At 42.6% G+C, this 15,410-nt stretch overlaps 2 protein-coding genes across 3 annotated transcripts in view; one reads left to right on the top strand and one right to left on the bottom strand.

Annotated features, from left to right (window-relative positions):
• TIMP4 (TIMP metallopeptidase inhibitor 4) overlaps positions 1-5,721 on the bottom strand; it is a 57,207-nt gene extending 51,486 nt beyond the window's left edge. Inside the window, exon 1 of the mRNA XM_050957920.1 lies at positions 5,437-5,721. Coding sequence (XP_050813877.1) covers positions 5,437-5,563 — 127 coding nt within the window. The 5' untranslated portion in view covers positions 5,564-5,721. The remainder of the gene's footprint in view (positions 1-5,436) is intronic.
• The window catches only part of SYN2 (synapsin II), a 427,960-nt gene that overhangs the window by 323,640 nt on the left and 88,910 nt on the right, over positions 1-15,410 (top strand). The gene's annotated exons all lie outside the window — the stretch shown is intronic.

The following is a 15,410-nucleotide window of genomic DNA, read 5'->3' as shown; positions in this document are numbered from 1 at the left end:
AAGAAATCCTTCCTTGCAGGTAGCCAAGCGGGAGGAGGGGAGGGCGGGGAATGGCGCTGAGCTTTTTCGCATTTGGCTAGCAGGGATCTTCCGGGCTAGCAGGGATCTTCCGTGCTACCAGCCACGCAGTGAGGGGGGAAGAGGGGTGATTAGGAGTGATCTTCCATCATACCAGCCATGTGGTAGGGGGAGGGGTAAAGTGATCATCCCAGAGAATTGGATGGGTGGGTGATTGCTGCTGCTGCATGTTAACAGGAAAGCAGCAGCACTGAACGGGATTTGCTTGGTATTTGGGAAAGGAGGGCACTGTGTGTATGAAGGCTGCAGAAGCCGAAAGACAATGGCTTACCATGGCTGCATGCAAGCTGAGTTCTGCTGCTCGGATCTGCATCTGTGAGATCTCTAACACCAGAGCCGCAGGCACTCAATATTAAGATGCAAAATGCGACCTTGTAGTGAAATCACATGTGCTATGTAAGGTGAATAGTGTTGTTCACCATGAAAGAGTATAAGCATTGTCCTGTAAAATGTATCTTTTTAAATACTTCTTTCCCTTTTTTCCCTCCCTCATGCAGCTGCAAATTTTTCAAGCCTCCCTACTCCATCCTGAAGGCTATCTCAGATGAGGTGGTGGAAAAAAAAGATGCGAGACAAAATGTTCTCGGAAATCATGGAAGTGACTCGCAATGAAAGAGCTCATCTGAATGAGTGGAAGGACGTGGTAGCAAATTACAGGAAAGATGCCAGTGAACGTGAGGACAGGAGGGACCAACGTGAGGATAGAAGGGACGAACGTGAGGAGAGGAGGGACGCTCGAGATGAGAAGTAGCGGCAGGAAGATCAGCGGTGGCGGGATGTAACGCTGGGGCTGCTGCATGATCAAACTGACATCCTCCGATGTCTGGTGGAGCTTCAGGAACAGCAGCAGGGTCACAGAGTGCCACTGCAGCCCCGGTGTAACCACCTTCACCCCTCACCATGTTCCATATCTTCCTCACCCAGACGTGTAAGAAAGCGTGGGGGAAGGCTTCGTGCACCCACCCACTCCACCCCCGTGGACAGCCCAACCAAAAGGCTGTCATTACTTTGACATTTTTTTTAGTGGCCTTTTCCTTCCCTCCCATCCTCCTCCCAAACCACACCCGGGCTACCTTGTCAGTTCTCTCCCTCTTTTTATAATGACTTTTTTTAATAAAGAATACATGATTTTTAAATGATAGTGACTTTATTTCCTTAAGCAAGCTGTAATCGAAGGGGGAGGATGGGTTGCTTACAGGGAATGAGTCAATCAAGGAGGGAGGGGGTTCAAAAAAGGGGGAAAAAACACAACAGTCACACCATACCCTGGCCCGTGATGAAACTCGTTTTCAAAGCTTCTCTGATGCGCACCGCTTCGTGGGGTGCTCTTCTAATCGCCTTGGTGTCTGGCTGCGCGTAATCAGCGGCCAGGTGATTTGCCTTAGCCTCCCACCCCACCATAAAGGTCTCCCCCTTACTCTCACAGAGATTGTGGCGCACACAGCAAGCAGCAATAACAATGGGGACATTGGTTTGGCTGAGGTCTGAGCGAGTCAGTAATGTGCGCCAGTGCGCCTTTAAACAGCCAAATGCACATTCTACCACCATTCTGCACTTGCTCAGCCTGTAGTTGAACAGCTCCTGACTACTGTCCAGGCTGCCTGTGTATGGCTTCATGAGCCATGGCATCAAGGGGTAGGCTGGGTCCCCCAGGATAACTACAGGCATTTCAACATCCCCAACTGTTATTTTCTGGTCTGGGAAGTAATTCCCTTGCTGCAGATGTTGAAACAGAGTAGTGTTCCTGAAGACGTGAGCATCATGAACCCTTCCTGGCCATCCCACGTGGATGTTGGTGAAACGTCCCTTGTGATCCACCAGTGCTTGCAGCACCATGGAAGAGTACCCCTTGTGATTTACATACTGGGTGCCCTGGTGCTCCGGTGCCAAGATAGGGGTATGGGTTCTATCTATCGCCCCACCACAGTTAGGGAATCCCATTGCAGCAAAGCCATCTACTATGACCTGCACATTTCCCAGAGTAACAACCTTTCATAGCAGCAGCTTAATGATTGCTTTAGCTACTTGCATCACAGCAACCCCCACAGTAGATTTTCCCACTCCAAATTTATTCCCTACTAACCAATAGCTGTCTGGCATTGCAAGCTTCCAGAGGGCTATTGCCACTCGCTTCTCAGCTGTGAGGGCTGCTCTCATCTTGGTATTCTGGCGTTTCAGGGCAGGGGAAAGCAAGTCACAAAGTTCCATGAAAGTGCCTTTATGCATGCGAAAGTTTCGCAGCCACTGGGAATCATCCCAAACCTGCAAAACTATGCGGCTCCACCAGTGTGTGCTTGTTTCCCGGGCCCAAAATCGGCGTTCAATGGCTAGAACCTGCCCCGTTACCAGCAGGATCTCCAAAGCGCAGGGGCCCACTGTTTGAGAGAATTCTGCGTCCATGTCCTCATCACTCTCATCACCGCTCTGCCGTAGCCGCCTCCTCCTCGCCTGGCTTTGCAGGTCCTGGTTCAGCACAGACTACACGAGAATGCGCGAGGTGTTTACAACGTCCACGATCGCGGTCTTGATCTGAGCAGGGTCCATGCTTGCTGTGCTATGGCGTTTGCACAGTTCAGCCAGGAAAAAAGGCACGAAACGGTTGTCTGCTGCTTTCACAGAGGGAGGGCTGAGGCTGTACCCAGAAGCACCTGCGACAATGTTTTTTGCCCCATCAGGCACTGGGATCTCAACCCAGAATTCCAAGGGGCGGGGGAGACTGCGGGAACTATGGGATAGCTACAGGATAGCTACCCACAGTGCAACGCTCCGGAAATCAACGCTAGCCTCAGTACATGGACGCACACCGCCGAATTAATGTGCTTAGTGTGGCCGCATGCACTCGACTTTATACAATCTGTTTTACAAAACTGGTTTATGTAAAATCGGAATAATCCCATAGTGTAGACATACCCTGAGATATACCATTTTGCATGAGGGAAAATGCTTCTCAATGCTGCAAGAGTTTTAGTCTTAACAATCTTCATATCAAAGGGAACAATCCTCACATCAAAGGGATCGATCCAGTTCACACTGAAGGTAAGAGTTAAACTCCTATTAACTTCAATGGGTGAAGGAGCCATGGCCCAAGTTTTTATTAAAATATTTGGAGTTCTGTAAATGTTAAAATCAATCAAAAATCTAGCTTTAATGTATCATCTTATTTACTATAAAAGTGGTGCTAGGGAAAGCAGAGGTTTAGGGTGTGCTGGTTTTTGGCAAAAAGTATAAGTCTGTGAGGGAGTGAGAGTAGAATAGATTTTCTGATTCTCCAGGAGTCTCCTGCAGTCTCCAAGAATTAAAAATTAATCTTTAGTTAAAGACCATCATGTGATGAAGCCTCCAGGAATATATCCAACCAAAATTGCAACCCTAGTGTGGAGGCAAAATATACTGTGGCACTGATTCTACAATCCACCCAAGAGTGGAGAGGCGTGGCTACAAGGAGCCACTTGTTGCTCCCTGATTCAGACCTGCCTGGCCCGGTGGGAAAATTAATGTTGCAGGAGGACAGCCCTAACTTATACTAGGGGAAGATCTTGTGTAGCAGAGGACTGTTCCCTCTCCCCTCCTTGTCTCCACACTCCTAGAAAACTCCCAATACACTTCCTCCTTCCCCTTTTGCTCTAGGGTTGCAGGGAAGACTGCTGGGGCAGAAGAGCTACCTCAGCCAGATTTATGTCAGTAGAGAGTTCCCCCCCTATGGGGTATTTCTCTCCACTGGTCTTCTCCGGTCAGTTTAAGACCACTTTGCCTTGCTTATGCGGTGCAATGTAACCATAGCAGACTAAAGAGTCCAGCTCTATATGTATATAGCAAATATGATATATATATATATATATATGTGTGTGTGTGTGAACATTTATTGTGTATAACTCTATGCCTTCCTACAGCATGAATAAATACCACATAATGTAATTAATACTAAACACAGGGCCCCATCATATAGCCCTCCCTCATGTGGTCCATCTGACTTCAGCAGAACTGTTTGTGTGAGTTAAGGCTTGAGGATCAAGTCCAAATATACTAGTACATTTTATTTTTGTAATTTTATTTTCTGCTTCCATTACTTACAGATGAAGAGTGAGTTAGAGAGTAGCAGAAATCTACCTTTTATAAAATATATTTGGAGAAACCCTCCGACTCTTGAACCTTGTAATTTGCCTTATCCTAAAGGAATACTGTATGTAATGAGTATCTCAGGTTTCTTCTCTACTGTCAAATCCAGCAAAACCTCAAGTTATGAATACATCAGACAAATAGTTTTGTGTAATAATTTTAAGCTATAATAAGAGTAACTGATATTTCTGTCTACACCTCAAATTACCCCCATCTGTAATCTTTGGTGTAGGTACCTTTAAAAAAGATTGCTTAACACAATCAGATTAGATAACAATCTAACGGATGGCCACAAATAGAGCTTAGAGTTTGTCATGGCTACAAAGATTTTCTGTCACTGTATAAAAGCAATTAATCAGTATGCAGAAGGTATTGCCTATCCCATAGATATGCTAATTTTGTGACACTTTGGAAACTCATGTTCTACATTTACTGTTCACACTGGATTGAAGTTAACCATCCACAGTTTAAGCAAAATACAAGACTGCAAAATGTCACATTTTCTTACCCCTGAGTTGTCTAATTTTGAGATCTTTAGGGGTGTTTTTCTATATGTTGATTACTATGTGAAATGCAGTAATCTTATGAGTGTACGGTGAAATTTAACACAGAATTCTGTGACCAATTTTTCTATCAAAATCTTTAAAAAGCCATCAGATGCCTGCTAAATTATTTGTTCCAAAATTACCAAAAATACATTTATGACAAATTATATTGTAGCATGTCATAGATCAACTAAGTTATTTTTTTAACAGAGCGCTGTAGCAGCCAGCTGTATCTACAGCATATATATAAAGAATGCACATATATATTATTCATATGATATATATTATATAATTTTTATATTACATATTAAATGTGAACAGCAGTAATCTGTCAGTGAACATATTCCTCCCTACTTGCTTTAATTTGAGAACTAATATAGAAGCTAGTTCTTGTAAAGAAAAGGCACTAAATAATTTACTTCAGTAGTTTCAACAATTTGTACTCCAGAACATTTACTGAAAAAGCAAGGGGAAAGGAACAGCAACTACTAAATACAAAACCAAATGGATTTTCTTCTAACCTGTCTCTTTAAATGAGATCTTCCAATGATTTTGTTTTGAAAACCTTTTAGAGAATAAACTACTTTGTTAAATGTATTCCCCTAGAGAGTTGTACAGAAAAATAGCACAGCAGTTAATATAGCTACAATTGCTTTTTTACCGGCAATGTTAAAATTGTATAGCTGTTATGACTCACCTAAAGCAGAATCACAGATTAGCTGCTGTGGATGTGCAGGGGCACAGCTGCATGCATCTGCCAGCTCCTGAATTCTGAGGGTGAAAAGAAGCACTGAAGACAACAAGATACTGTGCACAGGATTCATGCTGCCTTCAACACAGCTAACTGGCCAACTAAAAGAAAATAGTCTTACTGTTGATCTTCTATCTAAACTTTCTAATCTCTGTGCAGTTCAATTTCAACAGACTTAGATGGTTTAGAAAAGCCCTCTAATGCTCAGTCTGAGTATACGCTTATGTTAACAGACTTCTAATTTCCCTGACATAGGACCCTCTTATTTATGGCCCTGATACTTACAAGTAATCCCGCCTTCCTTTAAGGAAAAAGCACATCATTGGTGAGAATGATGTGACAGGTTTATTGTTCCAAAAGCAAGTTTACCTTACTGGGTTGCATCATAATGTTGTTATTATGAGTCAGTGAGACTATTAATAATCAAAAGCTTTTTAAAAAAAACCGGTTTCTGCACTGATTTTATGATCTTTTACAGATTGGAGATTAAACTAATAAATTAATCTTGTGAATTTCATGCCAGTTTTAATTTAAAAAATAAATGGTCCCTCCACCGTCCCTATCACGACCAAAGCAAACAATGTATCTAAAAGCAATGCTAACATCCTTCTTTAAAGCCAGATTTCATTTGCATTCCCTGATCTTTCCCCTGTCCCTCTCTACATTTTTTTGAAATGACTTGACTGTTTGCAGGCTGCACAGAACTTCATTCATGAAGAGGAAATGTTTCAATGCCTTGTTTGTGAACCCTGAACAATTGGTAACTACAAGCAATACTGGATAAAAATCCAGGCTGCAATAAAAGCCATTTTGCTACTTCATCATATATTTAATTTGAAATAACGATTTACAAAAATTCCAGTGATATATGTTCAAGGTGAAGCTTTTATTTATAAGTATTTTGCAGTCCCCATGTTATGGGACCTATTCAAATGAAATGCCATTTCCACATGCGCTGGCGCTGAGAAGTCTGTGAGCTTCTGTGACTCAACATGCACAGAGCATAGCTAGTCCTGATTCAAGAATTCAAAAACTAATACTCTTCCTCATCTGCAGATCTCTTACTCCTATAAACACCTTCATATAGCTTGTACACATGAATCCCATCTGCCCTTATATGAAAGGTGTCTCATATGGATAGCAAGATAAGGTCTGAGCAGGGAGGACTGTGGCGTATGCCCATTTGAGAAAGGTTTATGTATAGGCTGACATTAGGTATTTGTCTACCCTGTAATGTATGCCTAGGGTTAGTAGAACTCAACTTACTAGACACATTTGTAAGTCCAGATTGTTGAACACTGGGTTCCAGCCTAGGACTCTAGCATTAGATGTTGTACTATATTGCATTAGATGTTGTACTAACACAGAACAAAAATACTGTCCCTGCCCCAAAGAGCTTACAATCTAGGGGCTTGTCAAGTTACTGCAGGGCAAGCCAGAATGCACACTCTGAGACTTTCACTGTGCTATAGCAATGTCTACATGGAACATTACGCCACGGCTAGCTGGTGCCCTGTAGACTCGCACCTTAGCTTGCTGCATAGACAAGCCCTAAGTATAAAACAAGAGACAACACAAGGATATGGATACAAAGATGGGGGAATACAAGGAAACAGTATTGGTTAGTATGATGGGCAGTGGCATCAGCAAACCATGAGCCCAATCATTGTCATGTTTTTTCGTAGGCATCAGAGAAAAGAAGCATTTTGAAGGACGATAATGCATTAGTTTTGCAGTTGTTACTCTGAACTCTTTCTATTTGGCGGTTCTTTATTGCACCCAAGTTTGAGATCAAATTTTCACATCAAGCTGTCCCATGCATACACAAACTACAATCTTTATTCACAGCCCCATGTGTGCCAGTAGTCTTCTGGATACTAGGCATAGGGAAATCAACTGCAGTTCCTCAAAACGCCATGCCCCCTGCTCACTTCTATCATACCTTTCCTGCTTCACATTATGTTGCTTTGCTTCTCATGCACTTACAGCCCTGATGGCCACCTCTTTCTCAGGATTAGCTGGACTGTCTCAATGTCCCTCCACCTCTTCTGCAATCTGAGACCAAAAAAAAAATTTAGTTGTACACATCCCGGGCAAGAATTTTTTAAAAAACCCTTCAATTTAACTTCTGTCAGAAACAAAGGCTATGGATTAAGCTATGGCAAGGTATTTTAATGGCCTTTACGCTCAATAGTTGAGATCTATCGATTATGAAATCTAACTCAGGATAATAGGGACTGAAAGTGGCAGTATGATGGCTGTTTAGTGGCCTGTAAGAAATGATTGGATGATGATTGACCAGTTTCCACAGGACAAATACCCTGTCGCAAATGGCACGAATAGGCCATATTGGTGACCATCTTAGCAAAGCCCAAAGACTGAATGGGTCTGGGGGGTGAAATATCTTATTTAGAGTTAGGCTGTCCATATGATGGCTACTTCAGGCACATTGGTGTGATATTTTGGAGAAGCTGACCCTGCCACTTGCCCATGAAAATAATTTATAAAAATGGTTGTTTTAAACTATTTACTATTTCCCAGTCATTAGTTATGAGTTGGGAGTTAGAGACACACGTTAGATTATGGCTGGTCTACAGTGGGAGCTTATATTGGCTACATCTTTCAGGGGTGTGAAAAATCCACAGCCTCAAGAGAGACATCTATGCCAAACTAACCCCCGGTATAGACAGTGCTAGCTCAACAGGAGAATTCTTCTGTCAATCTAGATACTACCCCTTGGGGAGGTGGATTAACGAAAGTGACAGGAGAGCCCTTCTCATTGCTGTAGTGAGTGTCTACACTGAAGTGCAACAGTGGTGCAGCTGCAGCAGCATTTTAAGTGTAGACATACCCTGACAGTAGAGTCAACTACAGAAATGTAAACATGACAAAAATAAATTTTATGTTTGATCAAATCTTGAGCTATATTCTACAGAAGTATGGTAGTTGTGTAAGCACAGTAAAATACATTTCTTTCTGTTATAATCTGCACTTATACTCCATGAAGCTACTCCAGGCTCCAATCCAATTAGACTTTTAAGAGAGTCTTTCAAAGCCATCTGCACACAGGTGGAACATTTAAAGCGTGGTTATGGTTAGAAAAGTTTATTGACTATAAATGACGGATATTACTTAGCAAATGTGCTCCTTCTGCATTCTGAGTTATAGCTATCTACTTTACTGACAAAAATAAGTGTCTATTTTTTACTCCTGATAGGAGAGGGAATAGGGCTGTGTGAAGGTAAGCCAAATTCTTTTCTGTCTCACACATCATCAAGTGAATTAACAACTAAGTTCAAATTGCAGAATCTTTCTTAGTAGTAATGATGTGCAGCTTCAGTCCCAGATCCTAGGATGAGTTTGCAGTGTGGGCAGCTAGAAGTGGACTACAGAGTTCACATCCAGATCTGAACTTCCCCAAAGTTGTAGGATGTTGGGATCTAGGGGTTTGGTTTATCACCATTGCTGCTTTGAGTTTATAAACTGAACAAATCTGATGAAGAGTCACTGAGATAAAAAAGCCTTTCCAAGCCAATATTTGTATACCTTTACTTTTCAGAGTATGGACCCAATCCTGTAATAGATATGCATACATTTTCAAGATTGGGTCTTATATCTGAATGTTTAGTTGATCATGTATGTGGATACATTGATATTTGATCACATTTCAATAGAACCTTTATACCTTTGTTGTGATTCCTAAACTTTCTGAACAAGTTGTTTTAGTCACAGAATAAGCTGCAACCTTTATAATTTTTTCGGCTAATAATAGGATAACAATTGTGAGAGGCCTGTATGCACCTGACACAGCTAGTCTGGCATATCCCCATTTTGAGAAATACTGTCATTGCGTGATGACTATTAGAATATTTTAAAGTCAACATAAGACATCATGGTAATCCATTGTAATGCACTGTACATGGGGTAATTAAAGTTAGTGAAAGGTGTGGCTGCCCACTGGTTGGTTAAGCAATGTTTCACACTGAGAGTCTACTATGTCCATGCCCTGAGATCTTCACTGGTGGCCTATGAGCATACAAGTGGAGTTCAAGGTTTTCTTTTTAACTAGCCCCATTCCTTTTGGTGTTATGGTACACCAGTCCCTTCTAGAGACATCTGACAACATGCTGGATGTCCCAAGATCTTGGACGCAAGTACTATAGGCACGCCATACACTGGACTCTGCAGGCTCTTGCACACAACACTGATATTGCAAATAAATAACTGAGGATTATTTGACTAGGTCTGCCAGAAGTTGGTCTCAAGTTGCAGGGGGGAGGTTTAGGTTGGATATTAGGAAAAACTTTTTCACTAGAAGGGTGGTGAAGCACTGGAATGGGTTACCTAGGCAGGTGGTGGAATCTCCTTCCTTCAAGGTTTTTAAGGTCAGGCTTGACAAAGCGGTGGCTGGGATAATTTAGTTGGGGATTGGTCCTGCTTTGAGCAGGGGGTTGGACAAGATGACCTCCTGAGGTCCCTTCCAACCCTGATATTCTATGATTCTAAGTTAAGCAGTGCAAATATTCTAGACACAATAACTTTGAACATTTACAGCAAACAATTACATTATTTTCCAATATAAATCCCTAAATGGTTTGAGGCCTGGTTACTTGAGAGTAGATCTATGTAAATAATTGATTGGGTTACAAGCAGTTCAGAAAATTTTTTTAATTGTTTTGGGTTGACCCAAAATGAAATTTTCTTGAAATTTTTGTGAACCAAAAAAAAAAAAAACCACCACCACATTTTGGTTCAAATTAAATGTTTGTCAATCCCAAACAAAACTTTTTTTCTGATGACAAGTTTTTTTACATTTTTGAATTTGAAAAATTTCAAAACCTAAAATCATTTCAAATAAAAAAATCAAAATGTTTCAGATTGAAAATGTCAAAACAGAAGCTTCTAGGTTTTTTTGGAATTTTATGAAGTTTTTTCCCCCCCAACTAAAACAATTTGGCGAATTCTCCCCTCTTTCCCCCCCCCCCCCGAAAAGTAGTTTTGGTCAAAAATTTTCACCCAGCTCTACTTGAGAGAGAGCCTGTTTCCCTGGGCCATACTGCTGCAGTGGAAGCCTACAACTGTGCATAAGCTGTAGTTTCCTCATTTTAAAAGAGAAGGGGAAGCACTAATGGCATTCTCTGCGAGGAGTCCTTAGTTTACAAGTCTCTCTTCTCTTGGTCATCCAGATGCTGGATTATGTTAAGTAATGGCACTGCAAAGCCTGACGTTTTTTGCACACAGTTGAGTAAGACTCGTCGTCTCTCCTGTTTCTTCGTCAGCCCACAGAGGTAGGCTTGACTAAAATGTAACAGCGTGGGATAGGGAGAATGGTAATAATTACAAGTAGCTGCCATATTATTATTCTCTCTTTTATTTGTATTATACTAGCACCATGGAGCCCTAATCTGGGATCTGGTTCCCATTTTAGGAAAAAAAGAACTTAAGAGTTCAATAGGAGTTGCATTTGAGGAAAGGAGAAAGTGATCTGTTCCAGGAAATACTTCATAAATAAAATATATTAAGCTTTGACTTTTTTCAATACTACTACTACTACTAATAATAATAATAATAATGCTGCCATGTCCTCCTATAGCATATTTTATAGCATTAGCAAAAGTTTATGAATAACAGTTTCAGGTGTTCTTAAGGGGTCATCAAAAGAAACAAAGACAATATAGTTATGGCCTGATTATCAAAAGGGTTGAGCACCGTTAGTTCCTGTTGAAGTCAATAGGTGTTTTGGGTGCTCAACATCTCAGATAATCAGGACATATCAATGTGTATCAGCTCTTACCATTTTAAATTTACTCACATATGTGCAGAAATGGTGACAAGGAAACATATGCTGCACATGGTTCTAATGTATGCTATTTAATGTATTTTTATCACATAATGAGCAGTAATTTTATATGGGGAGAGCTTCAGAAGCACCAAAGTTCAGAGTCCGTCATATATTACAATCCAAAATCTGATTTTAGAAAATCAAAATCTTTATTGTCCAAATCTTTTTAAGCAGCAGAGAGTCCTGTGGCACCTTAGAGACTAACAGACGTATTGGAGCATGAGCTTTTGTGGGTGAATACCCACTTTGTCACATGCATCTGACGAAGTGGGTATTCACCCACAAAAGCTCATGCTCCAATACGTCTGTTAGTCTATAAGGTGCCACAGGACTCTCTGCTGCTTTTACAGATCCAGACTAACACAGCCACCCCTCTGATACAAATCTTTATAGTTCCTTGCCCAATTCTTAAATGAAAAAAAATCTTATATCCTAAGTAAGTGTACAGAAGTGTGCCAGCATTTTATAAACAAATGAAGACTTAAGCAAAGCAAACATTACTACTTTTCACAATTCATGTGAATCAATTAAAAAGCACAGCCTTTCTTTCTGCTCTATACATTATCATGTTGACTTTTCTTTGGTTTGATGGATGAGCTATGATATCACTTCAAATGAGGTCATAATGCTAATGAAGCATGAAGACTAGCTGCATTAGATATTATCCACTCCTAGGACATATTCTACTGCAGCTAACATATTATAAAAGAAAGGCAGCGATCCTTTCGCATTTCATAGAACATAGTCATTGACACCTTTAACTCAGTCATTGACATGATCAGATTAAATCTGACTTGGTACATACTAATTCCTATCTGATTAGTTCGGACCAGTGGGAAGCAATTCATTTCTGTAATCCAATAGAATGTAAAATTACAGCAGAACGATGGGGGAAACTCACTGCTCTTAATATGTACAGTAAAAGGAGAGGTCAGAAGGAAGGAGAATTGGATAAGATCAAGTTTAGTACCTATTTCACATCTGGTATATCCTTAATAAGGATGATATTCTTGCCCTTTCGGAGGGCAGAGCTCTGTTTAATCTGTCTTTTGCAGTTCTGTCATGAACCTTATTAATTTACACCATTCAAATTCTAGCATCTATTGGCAGGTATAAAATAGTAACATAAGCTGTCTTTAAAAGAAAGAAAAAATGAATCCAATTTATAGTGGCATTCAGAGACCCAAATCAGGATCAGGACCCCATTGTACTAAGTATTGTGCATGCACAAAGGGACATGGGGTGAAATCCTAGCTCCACTGAATTCAATGCCAAAACTCCCATTGACTTCCTTGAGTCAGGATTGCATGCACAGCCTCTAACCTGAAGATATTACAGCAGACTAGTTTACAGAATATCTAGACATAAAAAATTCCAATGTTTTTACCCTCACCAGCCACAGTCCACTCTATACTTGCTGTTGGTCCCTCCCTGTGCAGCCCCAACCAGCATTTAAATTGTGCAGTGGGTCTTGTGTTTGTCCTATACACTATAAATTTCACCCATTATCTATCTGTTAAATCCAGCCTTATACAATGGTAGGTAATGTGTGTGTCAGTTACCAGGCTAACTGCACCAGAGGTGGATTTACCATGAAACAATGATGGGGGGCCACCAAAATTCAGGGCAAAGCTCATCTGACAACCTGCCCCTGAGTCCCAGCCAGCGGTGCAGCTGGGCTCAGGCAGGCAGGCTGCCTGCATTCCGTGGCCCCATGCTGTTCCCAGAAGCGGCTGGCTGCTTGCATATCTCTGTGTGCCCCTGGTGTGAGGGATGCAGCTCCGCACACTGCCCTCACCCCAGGCAGCACACAGAGGCCCGTTGCCCCCCTTCACCCAAGGGGTGCCTCCATGCGTTGGTCCCGCCCCGAGCACCGACTCCACTGTTCCCATTGGCCAGGAACTGCAGCCAATGGGAGCTGTAGGGGCGGTGCCTCTGGGCAGTGGCACACAGAGACCCCCCGCCTAAGAGCTGCTTCCAGAGGGGTGTACTTTCGCTTTGAGGACTGCACCTCTCCCTGGCCCCTCTTGCACCCCAACCCCCTGCCCCAGTCCAGAGCCCTCACCCTGCACCCAACTTCCTCCCAGAGCCCAACCCCTGCACCTCCTCCCCACCCCAACCCCCTGCCCCAATCAAGGTACCTCACTTTATTTTCATTTACTTCCCATTACTTATAGGAGGAGGAGGATGAAGAAAAAAAAGAATGAAAAACGGGGGGGAGATGAGAGAATGTTCTTTTTCTTGACTGGATCCCGAGGTGGGGGGGGCAAAAATGAAACTGCGCACAGGGCCTCACTAACTCTAAATCTGCCACTGAACTGCACTGTGATCCCCAGTCTGGGTACATCTGCAATTATAAACCCACAGGATTAGGTACTGAAATCCAGTCCCGTGTATACAATTTATTTGCTTTGCAGCCATTTTAAGAATTTTAATTTACTCCTCGTGCCTGCCAGGAGTAATGGTGACTTAAACAAGCTTAAAAATAGCATCAAAGTTGAGAGCATGGGTTTGACAGATATGGCAACTTCCTGCAATATCTTTGGGAGCTCTTACTGTATTAAATTTACGTATCGTTGTGGGCCATGGATTCTACGTAATTTCATGGGGTGACCAAAGCTGCTTCATGAACTAAGGGTATGTCTGCACTACGGGATTATTCCGATTTTACATAAACTGATTTTGTAAAACTGATTGTATAAAGTTGAGTGCACGCAGCCACACTAAGCACATTAATTCGGCGGTGTGCGTCCATGGTCCGAGGCTAGCGTTGATTTCTGGAGCGTTGCACAGTGGGTAGCTATTCCGTAGCTATCCCATAGTTCCCGCAGTCTCCCCCGCCCTTTGGAATTCTGGGTTGAGATCCCAGTGCCTCATGGGGCAAAAATCATTGTCACGGGTGGTTCTGGGTAAATGTCATCAGTCATTCCTTCCTCCAGGAAAGCAACGGCAGACAATCATTTCGCACCCTTTTTCCCTGGATTGGTCTGGCAGACGCCATAGCACGGCAAGCATGGAGCCCGTTCAGCTTTTTTTTTTTTTTTTTTTTTTTTTTTTTTTTACTGTCACCGTGTGTGTACTGGATGCCGCTGACAGAGGCGATACTGCAGCACTACACAGCAGCATTCATTTGCTTTTGCATGATAGCAGAGACGGTTATCAGTCATTCTGTACCATCTGCTGCCATTGTAAATTGGCAATGAGATGATGGTTATCTGTCATTCTGTACCGTCTGCTGCTATCATGGCTGCCCCTGGCTGAGGTCGGCCGGGGGCGCAAAGGCAAAAATGGGAGTAACTCCCTGAGTCAATCCCTCCTTTATGGTATATAAAGTCAGTCCTGCCTAGAATATGGGGCAAGTGTACTAGAGAACCAGTGTATCAGAGAACCAGACAGCACAGCCACTCCGTGTCAGATCCTGCAGAAATGATGAGCTGCATGCCATTCACGGGGGGGTGCCCCTGCAACAACCCCAGCCGTTGCTTCCCTCCTCCCCAACCTTCCTGGGCTACTGTGGCAGTGTCCCCCCCATTTGTGTCATGAAGTTATAAAGAATGCCGGAATAAGAAACAGTGACTTGTTAGTGAGATAAAATGAGGAGGAGGCAGCCTCCAGCTGCTATGATAGTCCAGGCAGGACATTAAGCCGTGTGGGGGAGAGGAGCCCAGCCTCCAGCTGCTATGATAGTACAGAATCTTTTCTTTACACATGAAAGGGAGGGGGCTGATTGAAGCTCAGCCTCCAGTTGCTATGATGAGGACGGTTACCAGCTGTTCTGTACCATCTACTGGGAATGGACCAGGAATCATTCTTATTTTTACCCAGGTGTCCCACCCGGCCGGCCTCACCTGAGGCCAACCAGGAGTATTCAGTAGCTATCAAGCATATTGTACCATCTGCCACCGGGGAGGGAAGAGGAGCAGATACTGCTCTTTACTGCTGCAGCATCGCGTCTACCAGCAGCATTCAGTACACATAGGGTGACATTAAAAAAAGTCAAGAAACGATTTTTTTCCCTTTTCTTTCACATGGGGGGGGGAGGGAGTAAATTGACAAGCTATACCCTGAACCATGCCGG

Source organism: Gopherus flavomarginatus, chromosome 6 (genome assembly GCF_025201925.1).
Source record: "Gopherus flavomarginatus isolate rGopFla2 chromosome 6, rGopFla2.mat.asm, whole genome shotgun sequence".
NCBI classification, from domain to species: domain Eukaryota; kingdom Metazoa; phylum Chordata; order Testudines; family Testudinidae; genus Gopherus; species Gopherus flavomarginatus.
The sequence above is the reverse complement of the archived record's forward strand: the minus strand, read 5'-3'. Positions and strand labels throughout refer to the sequence as shown.